We start from the raw sequence: 18,020 nt of genomic DNA on the forward strand, positions 1-18,020 counted from the left end.
GAACATGGTGGAGCGTCTGTCCTTGTTTGGGGCAGTATTTCTGCCAGTGGTGTTGGCGATATTCATGGTATCATTAATGCTGAAAAGTACAGATAGGTTTTAATTAATTATGCCATTATTCCTTCTGGAAAGTGCTTGGTTGGGAAGGGAATGGGTTCCTTTTGTGCAAATAAACAAGCAAAGCTGTCTCTGTGACAAGCTATAAACCGAAGGGAACTTCAAGGCAGAGTCAATTAGCAACCAAACAGAGGTGCCAACAGTTACAGAGATGAAAATATAATAACGCCCGGATGGAGGACGTTGGCATTGCTCGGGGGCGCCCCAGTCGCCCCCTCCCCTTATTGGTTTCAGCGAAGGGGTTAAACGCAGAGAGCTTTTGCGCCTAGAGGGGAAGCAGGAAAGGGGAAAGAGGGGGCTGGAAGCCAATCTCCGACCCCTCCTTGCCTCCCATCCTGGTCTCTTACGCCAAGTGCTGCGGAGATCCCCTCTCGGGGAGGGGCATTCAAGGGCCGCCAGGTGGGCAAGGACGCTGGGAGAGGGGGAGGGGTTGGGGGAGGGGAAGGGAGGAGGGGGGAATCCCCAGGTGAGGGAAGGGGAGGAGGGATTCCTTGGGGGAGGGAGGGAGAGCGAGGGGGGTTTCCCCAGTTGCGCCCCCTCCCCTTCCCAGTCTCCGCCTTTCCTTGCAAGGTTTTCTGCTCCGTGGGAACCGCTGCGCCGCCGCTTCTCCTCCTTCTCCTCGGTTGCTGCTCCTGCGAACGGCTCTCCGACTCCCCTTAAAATCCTCCCTCCAAGCCCCCCCACTTTCCCCGCAGCCCAACATTTGGTGCAGACGGGCTCCCAGGGGGAGGTCGTGTTTTCCGGAAGGTTGGGCACCACCGTTCCCACGTTCCGCTGTGGCTGCTGGGGAGGATCCGCCTCCCAGGGTCTGGAGGGGAGGAAGAGGATCTGGGCTCAGAGGGATGGTGGCTGGAGGGGCTCCCTCCGAGGGCGTGAAGCCTGCTAGGAGGAGCCAAATGGCATCTAAAGGTGGGCTTGCTTTGAGATGCAGCACCTGAATCTGCCTCTCTGACTTGCCCACATTCCCTTTCGGGTGACGGCTGCATCCCCGTTTCTCTCGGCCCATGTAAGTGAACATCCCTTTCTCTGGAGGTTTTCAATTTATTTTAATTCTTTTACGGATTGTATAATCTATTCTGAAGAAGCAGCTCTCAGCTCTTTTTTTACAAACAGCTTTGCAAAGAGGTCAAGAGGGTTCTGTGAAATAATTAGAAAGATAAAAGATTATCCAGTCAAGGGACAGGCCTGGGAGCTCCAATAACTGCCTGCAGAGCATTTTGGGGAAGAGAGACTGGTGTGCACAAGAGATAGGTTGGTTGAGCTCCAAAGAGGCTTCAGTTGTTGGAATAAAATGCCCTGTGCAGAGTTTTTGTTTATATTCTATTGAGCCAATCCTGCTTCCTCTACTTCAGGAATCTGCAACCATAAACACTCTAAAGAGCCATTTGCACCCGTTTCCCACATAGAAGAAAACACTGGAGTCAATAACTTAACAACCGGTGTGGCTGGGTGAGCATGGCCAACTCATGGTCACTCACTCCCATCCAATCACATGACACACACACCCCAGCTACGCCTACCCAGCTGATCATTAGGGCAGAGAGGTTGTTAAATTAGTTGCCCCGCCCAGCCCCGCCTCACCCCTCCCCTCCCAGCCACCTTGCCACACCCAGTCTAAAGTGTGTTGTTCACCCCCCCTCTCTGTCTCTCTCTGTCTCTCTGTCTCTTTTACACTCTCTCTCTGTCACTCTCTTTCTCTCTCTCTGTCTCTGTTGCTGAGTGCGAGCTGTGGCAGCAGCTTCCCCGAAGACAATACTCCTCCTTTTCTTCTCTGTCTGTCTCTCTCCCTGTCTTTCGCTGTCTCTCTGTCTCTCTCGCTCTCTGTCTCTTTTACGCTCTCTCTCTGTCACTCTCTTTCTCTCTCTCTCTCTCTCTGTTGCTGAGTGTGAGCTGTGGCAGCAGCTTCCCCGAAGACAATACTCCTCCTGTAACCCCCTGGCTTACTGTGGTGGGGGGCGGGAGGGGGCACACGAGCAGGGAGACCTTCCTCAAGCAAGCAGCCAGCCTCAGCCAAAGCGCAGTGAAGGTGTGAGGGGCAGATGGGTTGACCGGCTGATGGGCAAGCATTTTTGGTGAGGGCACTCTGGCTTTCTTGAAGCCTGACCCCCGGGGTCGGCATGTGAGTTTCAGCGGGGCCAGTTCCCCTTTTCCCACTACCCTGAGCGTCTTTACTTCTCCAGAGGAGCAATGCCGCCACTGGCGTTGATTAAAAAGTGTCACCTGTGTAAGGTTTAAAGCCACGGGTGGGCACTGTGCGCCCAACCCCCTTTCCCTCGCCCTTGAGCAAGAGATCAGGCACCGGAGAACTGGCCCTGACTGCTTATCTCTGCAGCAGAGGGATGAAAAAAGGGAGCTGCAGCAGAGGGATAAAAGAGCCACATGCGGCCTCTGCTCTAGTTATTCCATTACCATCTTCCCTTTCCAATTTTCAGTTTTTCTCCAATTCTATTTCAGATACAGAATTTCTCTGAGTCCTCCCACATTTGCTTTCATAGCATTCATAGATTCCCTTAATGTAAAGCCAGCAAGCACGGTATTTCCTATTGGAAATAAGATTTTCTGCATACATACAGTTATACATGTGTGTATTTGTATTTCTCTCTCTGTGCATATATTTGCAACTGTACAATCTATCCCCAGCATTTCCAGATATATTTGATGATAAGCCTTTGCACTGCTAGGAATTTGTGAATCACCAAAGTGAAAAAGAGCAAATGTGTCAAATGAATCATAACTAATGTAAGAGGTTATTGTTTATTGTGACATATTTGCTTATTGATTGTAAAGTGTACTTTTTTCTTTTTTCCACATCTTCTGCAACCATTCTATAAACAATTAAAGTTACATTTTTCTTTGAATCTTACAGAGAGAGAAGATGTCATTAAGAGCACTCTGAAAAACGGGGAATAACAAGCAACATTGGAAAAGAAAGTAAAGCCAGCCAGAAATCAAAATATTTTCTATTTCCTAAAAAAAAAAATATCACAAAATTCTTGTCCTTTTTCCAGCAGTTGAGAGACAAAGGAGAAAAAAATTAAGAGGAGATTTCAAGCTGGAAAAAGTAGAGTATGAGAAGCTCAACAATACGTTATATGAAGATCAAGAGAGATTATATTTCATTCGGAGAAAGACGAAGTCAGAGAATAAAAAGGTCTATTGGATAGCCACATAGGGCTGACAGTGATGCAGGCCTGGCCCTGTGAGGAGGAAAACAGATGGAATTAAAGCACCAGTAAATGATCGCACATTTATTTGACCTCAAGAATATCACCAACCTGGTGACACTTAGAAGACTCACACAGGAGAGAAATCATATGATTGTTCAGACTGTGGGAAAAGGTACAGTCAGGATTCCAGCCTAATGACATACCAGAGGACTCATTCCCAGGAGAAACGGTATGAATGTCCTGAGTGTGGGAAATGTTTCAGTCATAATTCCAGCCTGGTAATACACCAGATGATTCACACAGGAGAAAAACCATATGAATGTCCAGAGTGTGGGAAATGTTTCAGTAATAATTCCAACCTGGTTCAACACCAGAGGACCCACACAGGGGACAAACCGTATGAGTGTCCAGAGTGTGGGAAAAGTTTCGGTCATAATTCGACCCTGGTGACACACCAGAGGACTCACACGGGGGACAAACCATATGAGTGTTCAGAGTGTGGGAAACATTTCAGTCAGAATTCCAGCCTGGTGATACACCAAAGGACTCATTCCCAAGACAAACCATATGAATGTCCTGAATGTGGGAAATGTTTCAGTCATAATTCCAATCTGATAACACATCAGAAGATTCACAGAGGAGAAAAACCGTATGAATGTTCAGAATGTGGGAAACGTTTCAGTAAGAATTCGCACCTGCTGACACACCATAGGATTCACACGGGAGACAAACCGTATCAGTGTCCAGAGTGTGGGAAAAGTTACAGTCATAATTCCACCCTGGTGATACACCAGAGGACTCACACAGGGAAGAAACCGTATGAGTGTCCAGATTGTGGCAAATGTTTCAGTAATAATTCCAACCTGGTGACACACCAGAGGATTCATTCCCAGGACAAACCATATCAATGTTCTGAATGTGGGAAACGTTTCAGTCAGAATTTCAATCTAGTAACACACCAGAGGATTCACACAGGAGAGAAACCGTATGAGTGTCCAGAGTGTGGCAAAAGTTTCAGTCAGACTTCCAGCCTAATGACACACCAGAGGACTCATTCCCAGGAGAAACCATATGAATGTCCTGTATGTGGCAAAAGTTTCAGTCAGAATTTCAATCTGGTAACACACCAGAGGATTCACACAGGAGAAAAACCATATGAATGTCCAGTGTGTGGGAAAAGTTTCAGTCAGAATTCCAACCTTTTGAAACACCAGAGGATTCACACAAGAGAGAAACTATGAGTGTCCAGAGTGTGGGAAAAGTTTCAGTAATATTTCCAGTTTGGTGACACACCAGAGGACTCACAGCCTTGATAAAGTCTAACTGTTTGTTTCTGGTAATCAGCAGAACTTTCTGGATATTTCCTTTTGCAGAAGTATGGAATTCTTCAAAAAGGCTTTTGGAGTTATTGTTTTTTTTATATATTGATTATTGAATTCCCACAATTGGCGTTTCCATCTTCTACCTTGGTATTCTCCAGCTTTTGAGTGCCAGAATTTCCCAGCCACCATAAATGTAGTCCTTGAGATATAAGCGTTATGGGGCCTATCAATTTTATGTTGCAATTAGCATTAAATGAGACTGCTTTGCTTAACTTCCCTCACTCCCTTTTCTCCCTGATACAGCTGTTCAATGAATGTGTGAGTTATTAAGCAGAACACTGGCTAACTCACGGTTGTAGCTATAGCCGAGGCCCAGGCTTGCATTCCAAAGCCATCCTCTACCGCAACCCTTTGATCACCTCAGCCCTTTCTCTTTTCCACAGGGTCCCCACAGGCTTTGTCCCACTCCCACTGGGTCCCTGCAGTTCTTAGACCTGACTCCCACCCCAGCAGGCCTCAAAGCCTCCTCCTCCATACCTTTTGAAGATCAGTGAACCTCATTTTGGGGAAAGAGGGCAGGACATGCATCCCTGGGCCGCATGATTATTGTGGAAGCAGCTGTCATTTTTATTGTGCCTGGAATTCATTATGGTGACAGCAGCACCATAATACCGATGTATTTGTTGCATCCCCCTTGGTGGTGGTGATTTGAGAAAAAACTCTGCAGTGGAAAAAGTTTCATTTTAAAAAATGTATTTTGTAAGGACTCTCAATAGCTTTTGACGAGGAAAAATGGGTATTGTCAGTGTTGCTATGAAAATCAAGGCAAAGCAAGATGCTCAGAGTTGCTCCAAATTCTGAGATGTGCAGTCAATAAGTTTAATAATAAAATTATATGACAGGGTTGAAGGACCTTGGTATGTCTAGGCTATCGAAGTGAAGGATTGGGGGGACATGTCTTCCAGTAATTGAGCGTCTGTCACAAAGAAGAGGGGGTTGACTTATTCTCTATGGTACTAAAGAACAGGACAAGAAATAATGGGTGGAAGTTCTTGAAAGAGAGATCCAATCTAGAGGTAAGGAGAAATTTTCTGAGAGCAATTAATCAATGGAATAGCTTGCCTCCTGGTCTTGTGAGTGCTCTGTCACTGGAGGTTTTCAACAATTGTTTGACCTTGAGCAGGCTTTTGGATTAGAAGACCTCCAATGTCCCTTCCAACCCTATGTTCCTGCGATTCTGTGAGAGGCAACTTAGAAAATAGCTACAGGTAGTCCTCAACTTTCAACAGTTCATTTATTGACCACTTGAAGTTTATGAATCAATGATGTTCTCCAACTATTATGAAAACTGCTCTAGTAATTGGAAAAAAGATGAGTCATTCAGAGATGCAATGATGTATAGAAAGGCAATTTCACAAATATCTGATAATTGAAATGAATAATAAGAGTTAGAAATTAAGTAGGGCAGTGATGGCGAGCCTTTTCGACACCGAGTGCCAAAAAGGGAGTGCACATGCTCGTTGGGGAAAAGGAGCTGCCCGGTGTGCATATGTGCACTGGAAACCAGAACATCCAGTTTCTGGCGTGTGCATGTTTCTGGTTTCTGGCATATATGCGTGCGTGACAATCAGCATGCACACATGGAAACCGGAAGACCAGTTCTAAGAATTGCCTTTGACCATTTTGGGGAAGAGGGACTGGTGTGCACAAGAGGCATGTTGGTTGAGCTCCAAAGAGGCTTCAGTTGTTGGAATAAAATGTCCTTTGGAGAGTTTCTGTTTATATTGTATTCAGCCAATCCTTCCTTGTAGTTATTCCATTACAAACTTCCCTCCCAAATTTCATGGCTCCCATATATAAGGCACAGAATTTATCTGAGTCTCTCCACTTTCACTTTCAGACCTTCTCCTTTCTGTAAAGATTTCTTTTTTTTTAATAAAGTTTTTTCATTTTTTTTCATTTTCATAACATATAATCACATGGATACTATTACATAGCCAACATCATATTGTATTATTAAATGTTTTCATTGATTCATCTTACCATCAACTCCCAAAAAGAATTATTGGCTCTTCTGCTCTCCATGCACCATATTTGTACCTTATCCATCACTTTCTTCTCTCTTTCTCCTCCCCCTCCCTACCTCCTTTCTTCCCTCTATCATCCTTCCCTTCTCTACTTCTCCTTCCTCTCTCTTTCTCCTCTCTCCCCTTTCCGTTCCTCATTTCTCTCCTCCTCTCCCCCCCCTTTGCCCTCTCTCTTATCCCTCTCTTCTTCCCTCTTTCTCCTCTGTTTCCCACTCTTCATCTCATTTAATTGGTGTATTTCAGTTTCTGAGCAAGCTCCATTTTATGTTGATGGTATTTATAATTACTTTTCAATATACATATTTTAATTTTAACATGTATTCTCCTTTTTTAAAAAATAGAACAAAAAAGTGTACATATATCCGTGATGGCGAACCTATGGCACGTGTGTCACAAGTGGCACGCGGAGCCATTTGTCAGGGCACGCAAGGCGCTGCCCTGTCAGCTGGCCAGCGCGCATGCGCGTGCTGGCCAGCTGAGTTCACCTTTTTAAAAGCTATTTTTTGCCTTCCCCAGGCTCCAGAGGCTTTATAGGAGCCTGCGGAGGGCGAAAAGAGCTTCCCCCCCCCCCGCCCCCCCCCCGCAGGCTTCAGGGACGGTCCCTGAAGTCACTTCCGGGTTGCTCGGAGGGTCGTTTTAAGCGTTCCGAAGGCTTCAGGGACCGTCCGAGGCTTCCCTGATGCCTTTGGAGCGCTTAAAACGGCCCTCCGAGCAACCCGGAAGTCACTTCCGGTTTGCTCGGAGTGTGGTTTTAAGCGCTCCAAAGGCTTCAGGGAAGCCTCTGGACAGTCCCTGAAGCCTCCGGGGGGTCGGGGGAGGCTCTTTTCGCCCTCCCCAGGCTCCTATAAAGCCCCTAGAGCCTGGGGAGGGCAAAAAAAATGTAAAAATGGGGTGGTGGTCGCGCGTTTTGCGCGCATGTGCACTGGGGTGGTCGGGCGTTGCATTATCGGTGCGGCACGCCCGCACTCGACCCCCCTGCGCTCCCCCCACTTGTGGCACGCGAGCCAAAAAAGGTTCGCCATCACTGAAATATATAGTCATTGTACTTTTAAAAGCCTCCCTCCACAGCCTAATTTTGACCAAGATGTAGACCTAGTTACAGTTTCCAGCTATTCTCATCATTATCTTTATATAATTATACATCCTTACATGCCCCCGGTTAGTGATTCTGTCTTTAAATCTCAATAGTTTCCCATCGTGGGTGTATTTCATGTTCCCTCTCCATTTTCCATATCTTAAGATTAGATTACCCTTAATAAATGGCAATCCTTGCTCCTCAATGTTCATTACAATTCCCTTAGTCTATTGTATAGAATAACAGCGGTAAACATCTCACTTTATTCAGCATCTTAAAATTTTTATATACTGTATGTCCATGTTTCATATATTTTAACCCATGCTTAGTTGTCCTTCTATTGTCATATTCAGTCAATTCACAACTCAGTTTAATTATCATGTATAAAAGTTAATCACAAACCTCTGCTTTACAACCTTCCTATATCAGTGTTTATATGTTTATCCATATTCCGTATATTTTAACCTTTGTTTAATTATCTTTCCATTATTATATTCAACCAATTGGCAACTCCATTTTATTATCATATTTAGGAATAAAACCCTTATCTTAGCTTTATATTTTCCCATATATAAGTTTCTAGTTAGCTGATTTTTTTCCTAGTAAGTCTTTTTTCCCACTTCTCTATTCCTATCTTCTCCCTTTTCTTTATTTTGACACATCCACTCTCTTCAATTTTCCCCAAGTCACCATCAAAAGGATATTTTATATTTCTCTTTGTTGGGGCATAAATCTTCTACTTCAATTTTCCTTATGCCACTAACAACCTCCGAAACCACTTTTGTCTGCTTTTTATTCCCTTTTGTTGGGACACCTCCCCTTTTTACAATTTTCCTTACACCACTGCCAAGACTAATGGAGTTTTTTTGTCTGCTTTTTATTTCCCTCCATTTCTACCCCTTTGTTGCCTTGCCCCCCTTCTTCTTATTTCAGAGTTCTGTTCCACCTTAAATTTATCTACTGCTGTGGGAAGAGCAATGGGAGCCATGTTGGTCTTTTGTTCTTCCTTAATGTCCAGTTCCAAAATTGCAGTTAGTTATACAAGTCTTATTTTGAGGGTCTGGTCCACCTTAAATTTCAAATACTGTGGGACAGGAAGAGAAGCTGGGGTCATCTTATTATTTTGCAGAGAAAAAAAGGGACGAAAGAAGGAGGGGAAAAAACCATTGCATTTCCCAGTTCTTGACCCTGTAATAATTCTTTCCCCTGTTACATTCCCCCTCCTGTCAGCCACAGCTGCTCAAAACATATCAATTGGGACAAACTTGCAAACAGCCAGATTCGGGTACGTTTCTCTTTTGCCTCCTGCTTTCCCAAATTCTGATTTATGGCAGTTGGTTAATTAAAACTTCCTGCACAGTCAAGGTTAAGTTATCAGTTATCAGTGAGAAGAAGTGTTTTTTTCCCTTGATTTTTTGGAGTTGGTTCAAAGCGAAGTAATTTTTCAGAATGTGTAGTTGCTATTTCATATCCAAAACCAAATATAGAGTTTATATTTGAAGGGGTTTGTCACTTCTCTGCTTTTTCCTTTTCTGTTCGAATTTGTTTAGCTTTTGGGGGGGCTGGTGTTTCAACCCTCCATTTTCCTTTTCTTTCTTTCTTTTTTTCTTTCTTTCTTTCTTTCTTTCTTTCTTTCTTTCTTTCTTTCTTTCTTTCTTTCTTTCTTTCTTTCTTCTTTCTTTCTTTCTTTCTTTCTTTTTTCCTTCCTTCCTTCCTTCCTTCTTTCTTTTGGAGGAAATCCGGGTCTGACCATCAATATTGTTTATGCTCTCAAGATTTCTTTGCCTTTACCAGGTTTAATTTATGGCTGTGGGTTAGATACATTTTCTTACCGGTCTTTCATCTCTTCCACACCCGCCTGTTGATTTGCTTAGACATCTTAGTCAGCATCTTGTCAGCCATATTGCAGACTGCCGCCCCAACTCCAATTCATAAGGCAAATCTCCGACCTGAGAAGAACCTGTTGCCTCCCTCTGGGTCTGGTGAAACGCTGCCCTTCCTCGACCCCCTTCCAGGAGGGTTCTGATCCAAAAAAAGGATCACCAGAGTAAGTTTGTCAGACAGGGTTCATGTGAGACTCTTCAGAGCTCACATTCCCCACGTCTGTCCAGCTGGAGAAATTCCTGTCGAATTCCCCTTTCTGTAAAGATTTCTGAAAGTATTTTAATATAATGTAAACCTTGGAGCACTTCAGAAATTATTAACCTCAGCCTGCCGCATGGATGATGGTATTTTGACTGGGCTTTTTAAAAGTGAAGGGCAGTGGTGCATTTCCCCCAAGTGATTTGAAAGGATAAATCATTGTCTAGATCAGGAATCCCCAACCCTTGGTCACTAAATGAAGTGGTGTAAATCAAAGACCACCGTTACATAATTGGATATGATAGGATGGATGGCCTCTCCTAGAGATTTCATGTAGATGTTAAACCACGTTACTTGCTGAGGGAAATCCGGGCAGTTCCAGCTGCAAGAATGCAGAGGGAAAAATAATATCTCCTATCTAGATGGGTTTGGAAGCAATGTGGGTGGGCACTTCAAGGTTTTGCCCCTTATTTCATTCTTTTATCAATGGGATGAAGCTGGCTATTGTTTAAGGTTGCACAAACAAACAAGGCTATTATCAACTTTTATGATGCAGCACCTGCCTAATCTTCTGAAGCTAAGTAGGTGTAAAGCATCACTCTTCAAGCTTCCCTCAGTCGCAAATATAGTTTTGGGAAGTTATCCTGCACCCCCAAGAGAAGGAGCTGGCTGGAAAAGTCTTCACTAATCCTCAAGGGAGGTGCACTTTGTCCCTGCCTGATGGCACATTGTGTTCTCCCCAGGGATGCTTTCCTTGGTTTCGTTCCTGCAAAAGAAACCCCTGGCAGAATTGGAGTGACAATGAGGGCCTCCCTGCGAGGCCTGACAGACTAGGGCTAGAGCCTTCCATTCAACAGCTTCACTGTTACTAAGGTGACCAACCATCCTCCTTTAGGGAGGACAGTCCTTCTTTTGTAAGTTCTGTCCTCCCTCGAAAAGTGTCCTCCTACATGTCCTCCTTTTCGATATTTGGAGACTAATCTGTTGCGTGTTATGTGACGTATTTGTATTTGACATGACAATTCATCAAGGCTCGTTATAGTGCAGTATAAGATGCGATTATGAGACGCATGCGCTCCGCACGGGAGACCTTGAGAGCGCCGCGTGCAAGTGGCTTTGTTTACTTCTTACCGAAACACGACACAGCGCATACGCATGCAGTAGACTCACGGCACGTCGGCAATTGAATGACTCACGGTAATTATTTCTTTCTCAGTGAATATTCAATTATACAGAGGTAAGTACAATTCACGTTTTATTAAACAGTTTTTAATGGTGTTTTTTTTACTTCATCGCAAATATATTGGACAGATATTGAATCTTGTGTTGAATTTTTATCTAAAGAAATGCTAGACATTAAAATAGATGACAATTGTCTCTTTGAAGAAATTAGAAGACTGAATGTATATTTAAATTCTGAAAAATTAATACAATGGGAAAATCAACACGTTGAAATTGATAAAAGATGGGTGGCTATTTTCAGCCATTTCAAAAATGAACATATTCCATGTGAAAATTTATTTATACTTGTTCAATTTACGTTGTGCTGCCCTGGAACTAATGCAGAGGTTGAAAGAGTTTTTTTCAAATTGCCAATGATTTTTCGACAAGTGAGAAATTGCGATTGAATGTTGATACTCTAGCTGCAGCACTTGCCGTAAAATTCAATATGAAGGATATTTCTTGTTCAGATATTTCCAATATATTGTTAGAAGATGATACATTGACAAAAAAATTAATTCAATGGAAAAGTACTCATTTAAATAATAATTAACAGGCATGTAAGCATAATTATAATATAAAATGTTGCAAATGTTTTTATTATGCATATATCATATTTTAGTGTATTATTGTTGCAATGAATAAAATATTTCTTTTATTTGCGATATTTTTTTCCAATGTATTTGTCCTCCTTTTCATTGTAAAAAAGTTGGTCACCTTACTGTTACAGCAGCAATCATTTGCCAAGGCAGGTTTCGAAGGCTTATTTTGCACACCCCTAGGTGTAAAACTGGCTGGAACAATCTTCACCAGCCCCCAGCGGAGGTGCACTTTCAAGTTGTGTACTATATGTAATTCCCCTCCTAGGACGTTCTCCTTTGGTTTCGTTCCAGCAAGAGGGAAAATGAGTGTGCCCTCTTGGGAGACCTGAAAGAAAAGGTATAGGATAGACTGTCATATACGAAAGCTATTTATGTGCTTGATGGGAGTCGAATACAACTTGATGGCATGGAAGGAAGCACGGAATCCATGAAAGCCTCTTGCAAACGCGTCAGGTTAGAGATAGGCCGAGGGTGATTTTCAACCATATGTCGCTAGATGGCGATCTACAAAGAAGCAACACTCGCGCCTTAGAAAGCAGAGAATAGAGAACAGCAGCGGCATCGCTTGTACTGACATTACTATTGACATTATACCGGAGGGAGAGAGGCCGAGCTGGAATACAATTGAAACTATAGAGAGTTATATTGCTAGAGCGGAGGAGTACAGAGTAAGTTCCTCTTCCGGTTCACCCACGGAAGGAGGATGGTGTCGGCGGAACCTCTTGTGTCGTTTGGAGGGTCGAAGCGGCTCCTGGGAGGTGAGTGGAGGGAAGGTTGGAGGAGAAGCCGGGAGAAAGTCGGGCCCTTTGGGTTCCTCCACGGCCTGGAAGCAGCGAAGGGAGAAGAATGAAACCTGCGGGCTGCTGTTGCTGCTGCTGCAGATTCTTTCTCTCCCCAAATGGTTTTATCCTTTTCCTCCATGATTTAAAGTTGCTGCCTGTGATTTCCTGCTGGGAGATTTAAAGAAATCTTGATATATTTGTCATATTTCTGAGCCACCCGCCTCCCTCACCCTTCACCTAACACTTGGGTCCTTGTGTCGCTTTCCTGGCAAGCGAGGAGTTTCATGGGCAAAAGGGACGTTTGCATCGGATTTGTTCACCGTTTCATCTGTTAGTGACCCCCACCTTTTAAAAAATAGATTAAAAAATTAGAGGCAATTCACTTCTGAGTCATTTTGCAGACTGAAATGCACATAATTGTTTACATCAATAGATTCTGTATTTCTGTGTCAATAGGAACACACATGCAGTTCATTCAGACAGTACCCAGACCCCCTTCACTTCCGTCAATTTTGTGATACTGCAGCCTGATTTTACACTTGTTGAAATTCATTTTTTTTCTCATTTGTGTATATTCCTTATGATAAAGTGAAAACGTATTTTTTAAAATGTCTGTAAATTTATTAAAAAACAAAAACAACTGAAATATCACATTGGCTTAAGTATTCAGATCCTTCACTCAGTACTTTGTTGAAGCACCTTTGGCAGAAATTACAGCCTCGAGTCTTTTGGGGTATAAGGCGATAAGCTTTGCACACCTGGAGGAGGGGGGGAGTTCTGCCATTCTTCCTTGGCAAGACCTCTCAAGCTCAGTCAGGTTGGATGGCAACCATCGATGGAGAGCCATTTTTAGGTGCCTCCAGAGATATTCAATAGGGTTCAAGTCAGAGCTCTGGCTGGGCCCCTCTAGGACATTCACAGAGTTGTCCCTAAGCCACTCCTATGTTGTCTTAGCTGTGTCCTTGTCATGTTGAGAAGTGAACCTTCGGCCCAGTATGAGGTCCTGAGCACTATGGAACAGGTTTTCATTGAGGATATCACTGTTGCTGAAAAACACCCCCAACAGTGTGATGCTGCCACCACCATGCTTCACTGTTGGGATAACCACCATGCTTCATTGTTGAGATAACGTTGGGCAGAGTGACCATCGGGTTCTTGGTCACCTCTCTTACTAAGGCCCTTCTACCCCAATTGCTCAGTTTGACTGGACAACCAACTCTTGGAAGAGTCCTGGTTGTGCCAAACCTTTTCCATTTGAGAATTATGGAGGCCACTGTAGCCATAGGAACCTTCAGTGCAGCAGAAATTTTATTGTAGCCTTCCCCAGATCTGTGCCTTGGAATAATCCTCTCTCTGAACTTTGCAGGCAGTTCCTTTGACCTCATGGCTATTGTTCTGCTACAGTACGCATTCACAGCTATGAGGCCTTCTATGGGGAGGTATGTGCCTTTCCAAATCATGTAATAAAATGCCCTGTGCAGAGTTTTTGTTTATTTTCTATAGACCCAGTCCTGCTTCCTCTAGTTATTCCTTTACCATCTTCCCCTTTCCAATTTTCAGTTTTTCTCCAAATTCTGTCTACTTAAGGCACATAATTTCTCTGTGGGTTTCCATCTTTGTTTTCATAGCATTCCCTTTCTGTAAAGCTAACAAGCATGGTATGTAAATTGCCATTATCATATGACATCATGCTTAACGATTGGGCTCCTTACTGACACAGATGCCAGTCACAATTGCAGTCAGTAAGGGAGCAGTACTTGAATTAGGATGTCACTAGAGTGATTGTGGAAAATATTTGCTGCCCGTACTTGGAGTCGAGGACTTCCACGGGCAAAACTGAACATGAAATCTTGCAGAGGGTTTAGGTATCATTATATCAGGTAAAAACCCATGTCCTAAAGTTATCTCAGAAGGTTCGATTGTAACCATTTTGGGATTATTTTCAAGCTAAAAACACATGCATTTTCTACATACGTACAATTATAGGTGTGTATATTTGTATTTCTCTCTCTGCATGTATTTACAACTGTGCAATCTATCTCCAGCATTTACAAATATATTTGATGATCAGCCTTTGCACTGCTAAGAATTTGTGAATCACCAGATTGAAAAAAAGAATTTCATGACTGAATGGATATTTGAATTTAGACACAAATGTGTCCAATGAATCATAATTAATGTAAAAGGTTATTCTTTATTGTGGCATGTTTGCTTATTTATTGTAATGTATTCTTTTTTTCACATCTTCTGCAACCATTTTTTATAAACGATTAAAGTTACATTTTTCTTTGAATCTTACAGACCGAGAAGATGTTAATAAGAGCACTCTGGAAAACTGAGAATAACAAGCAACATTGGAAAAGAAAGCAAAGCCAGCCAGAAATCAAAATATTTTCCATTTCCTTCAGAAAATCACAAAATTTTTCTTCTTTCCAAGCAGTTGAGAGACAAAGGAAAGAAAATTAAGAGGAGACTTCAAGGTAGAAAAAGTATCATACGAGAAACTCAAGAATATGTTACATGAAAGATCAAGGGTGCTTATGTTTCATTCAGAAAAAGGGGAATCTCTGGAACTCAGCGGAAAGAAAAAGGTTTTTTGGATAGCCACATAGGGCTGACAGTGATGCAGACCTAGCCCTGTGAGGAGGATTACAGCTGGAATTAAAGCACCAGTAAATAAATAATCACACATATATTTGACCACAAGAATATCGCTGTTGGAAAAGCTCCTATTGTGCCTATGATGGGAAAACTACAGATTGTAAATCACAAATGATTATGCAGGAGAGGATCCATATTGTAGAAAAGCCATAGCAATGCTATAAATGTGAGAAATAGTTTAGTCTGAACAGCTCTCTTGTGGTTCATCGAAGGACACATATAGGACAGATGGCCTGCAAGTGCTTTCAATGTGGTAAAAACTTTAGCAAGCATAGCAAAAGCAGAGGATTCACACCAGGAATAAACTAAGTGCCCAGTTTGAGGGAAAAGTTTCATTAGAAATTCCCACCTCATGAGACACCTAAAAACTCACCGTGTGGAGAAACCCTTTGAATGTCCTGACTGGGAAAATTTTTCAGTCACAATTCCACCCTGGTAATACACACGGGAGGGAAACTCTTTGCATGTCCTGACTGTGGGAAAAGTTTCAGTCAGAATTCCCATCTGGTGTTACACCAGAGGACTCACACAGGAGAGAAACCATATGAGTGTCCAGAGTGTAGGAGATTTTTCAGTCATAATTCCACTCTAGTGACACACCAGAGAACTCACACAAGAACAGAAGTGTATAAATGTCCTGAATGTGGAAAAAGTTTCAGTCGTATTTCTAGTTGAATAAGACACCAGAGGATTAACACATGTTCAGAATGTGGGAAATGTTTCAGTAATAATTCCGACCTGGTGACACACCAGAGGACTCACACAGAGGACAAACCATATGAGTATCTCGATTGTGGCAAAAAATTCAGTCAGAATTCCGGCCTAATGACACACCAGAGGACTCATTTCCAGGACAAATTGTATGAATGTCCTGATTGTGGGCAAAGTTTCCATAAGAATTCCAGCCTCGTGATACACCAGAGGACACACACAGGAGAAAAACCATATGAGTGCCCAAAATGTAGGAAACGTTTCAGAAGGAATTCCCACCTAGTGACACACCAGAGGACTCATACCCTGGAGAAACCATATGAATGTTCTGAGTGTGGAAAAGGTTTCCGATGGAATTCCCACCTAGTATCACATCAGAAGACTCACACGGGGGAGAAACCGTATGAGTGTCCAGAATGTGGGAAATTTTTCCGTCATAATTCTACCCTGGTGACACACCAGAGAACTCACACAGGAGTGAAACCGTATGAATGTCCTGAGTGTGGGAATAGTTTCAGTCATATCTCCAGTCTGATAAGACATCAGAGGATTCACACAGGAGAAAAACCGTATGAATGTTCAGAATGTGGGAAATGTTTCAGTAATAATTCTGACCTGGTGACACACCAGAGGAGTCACACAGAGGACAAACCATATAAGTGTCCAGATTGTGGCAAAAGTTTCAGTCAGAATTCCAGCCTATTGATACACCAGCGGACTCATTCCCAGTATGAATGTCCAGAGTGTCAGAAAAGTTTCAATCATAATTCCTGCCTGGTAACACACCAGAGGACTCACACAGGAGAAAAACCGTATGAATGTTCAGAGTGTGGGAAATGTTTTAGTAAGAATTCCAACCTGGTAACACACCAGATGACACACACCGGAGAAAAACCGTATGAATGTTCAGAGTGTGGAAAAAAATTCAGACAGAATTCCACCCTGGTGAGACATCAGAAGACTCACACAGAGGAAAAACCATATGAATGTCCAGAGTGTGGGAAAAGTTTCAATCATATTTCCAGTCTGATAAGACACCAGAGGACTCACACAGGGGACAAACCGTATGAATGTCCAGATTGTGGCAAATGTTTCAGTCAGAATTCCCACCTGGTGACACACCAGAGGATTCATACCCTGGAGAAACTCTATGAATGTCCAGAGTGTGGGGAAAGGTTCAGTAATAATGGCAGCCTGGTGACACACCGGAGGACTCACACAGGAGAAAAAATGTATGAATGTCCTGTGTGTGGAAAAAGTTTCAGATGGAATTCCCATTTGGTGACACACCAGAGGACTCACACAGGAGAAAAACCTTATGAGTGTCCAGAGTGTGGGAAAAGTTTCAATCATATTTCCAGTCTGATAAGACACCAGAGGACTCACACAGGGGAGAAACCGTATGAATGTCCAGATTGTGGTAAAAGTTTCAGTCAGAATTCCCACCTGTTGTCACACCAGAGGACTCATAACCTCTAGAAACTATATGAATGTCCTGAGTGTGGGAAAAGTTTCAGATGGAATTCCCACCTGGTATCGCATCAGAAGACTCACAGGGGAGAGAAAGTGTATGAGTGTCCAGAGTGTGGGAAAAGTTTCAATTATATTTCCACTCTGGTAAGACACCAGAGGACTCACACAGGACAAACCTTATGATTGTTCAGATTGTTGCAAAAGTTTCAGTCAGAATTGTGGCCTAATAACACATTAGAGGACTCATTCCCAAGACAAACCATATGAGTGTCCAGAGTGTAGGAAAAGTTTCAGTCATAATTCCAGTCTGGTGACATACCAAAGGACTCACACCCTTTATAAAAGCTAAGATCAGCAGAACTTTCTGGATATTTTCTTTAGCAGAACTGTTGAATTCTTCAAAAAGGCTTTTGGGTGGTGTTTTTTTATATTGATTATGGAATTCTCACAATTGGAGTTTCCATCTTCTACCTTGGTGTTCTCTAGATTTTGAGTGCCACAATTTCCCAAGCACCATACAAGTAGTGCTCAAGATAAAAGGCTAATGGGGGGGGGGGGGCTATCAATTACGGTTTTATGTTGCAATCACAATTACTGTTTTATGTTGCAATCACCGTTAAGCGAGACTGCTTTCCTTAACTACCCCTACCCCCTTCTCTCTCTGATAAAGCTGTTCAATGAATGTGTGAGTTATTAAGCGGAACACTGGCTAACTCAGGG

At 43.0% G+C, this 18,020-nt stretch overlaps 2 protein-coding genes across 4 annotated transcripts; both read left to right on the top strand.

Annotated features, from left to right (window-relative positions):
- The first annotated feature begins 417 nt into the window (after positions 1 to 417).
- LOC309388583 (uncharacterized protein) lies at positions 418 to 6,388 on the top strand. Of its 3 annotated transcripts, XR_014174812.1 has the most exons (3): positions 418 to 516; positions 2,984 to 5,081; positions 5,117 to 6,388. XR_014174812.1 is itself a non-coding variant. In XM_081945991.1 (2 exons), exon 2 carries the CDS (start codon positions 3,479 to 3,481, stop codon positions 4,523 to 4,525), a length of 1,047 nt encoding a protein of 348 aa, XP_081802117.1. In that variant the 5' UTR covers positions 418 to 516; positions 2,984 to 3,478; the 3' UTR covers positions 4,526 to 6,388. The 3 variants fall into 3 exon arrangements, 2 of the variants coding, with proteins under 2 accessions (XP_081802117.1, XP_081802118.1); XM_081945991.1 differs by having other exon boundaries at positions 2,984 to 6,388; XM_081945992.1 differs by lacking the exon at positions 418 to 516 and adding an exon at positions 637 to 1,123 and having other exon boundaries at positions 2,984 to 6,388.
- A 5,554-nt stretch (positions 6,389 to 11,942) lies between these two features.
- LOC309384278 (uncharacterized protein) lies at positions 11,943 to 18,020 on the top strand. The gene is made up of 2 exons (XM_081937588.1): positions 11,943 to 12,431; positions 14,757 to 18,020. The coding sequence occupies exon 2, from the start codon at positions 15,942 to 15,944 to the stop codon at positions 17,304 to 17,306; it is 1,365 nt and encodes a 454-aa protein (XP_081793714.1). The 5' UTR covers positions 11,943 to 12,431; positions 14,757 to 15,941; the 3' UTR covers positions 17,307 to 18,020.

This window comes from Natrix helvetica, assembly GCF_964273705.1.
Source record: "Natrix helvetica genome assembly, chromosome: 1".
Classification (NCBI taxonomy): Eukaryota; Metazoa; Chordata; class Lepidosauria; order Squamata; family Natricidae; genus Natrix; species Natrix helvetica.

Bases quoted from the DNA above. Each gene is read 5' to 3' on its own strand.
- LOC309384278 (XM_081937588.1), top strand. From the start codon at position 15,942: ATGACACACCAGAGGACTCATTTCCAGGACAAATTGTATGAATGTCCT.
- LOC309388583 (XM_081945991.1), top strand. From the start codon at position 3,479: ATGACATACCAGAGGACTCATTCCCAGGAGAAACGGTATGAATGTCCT.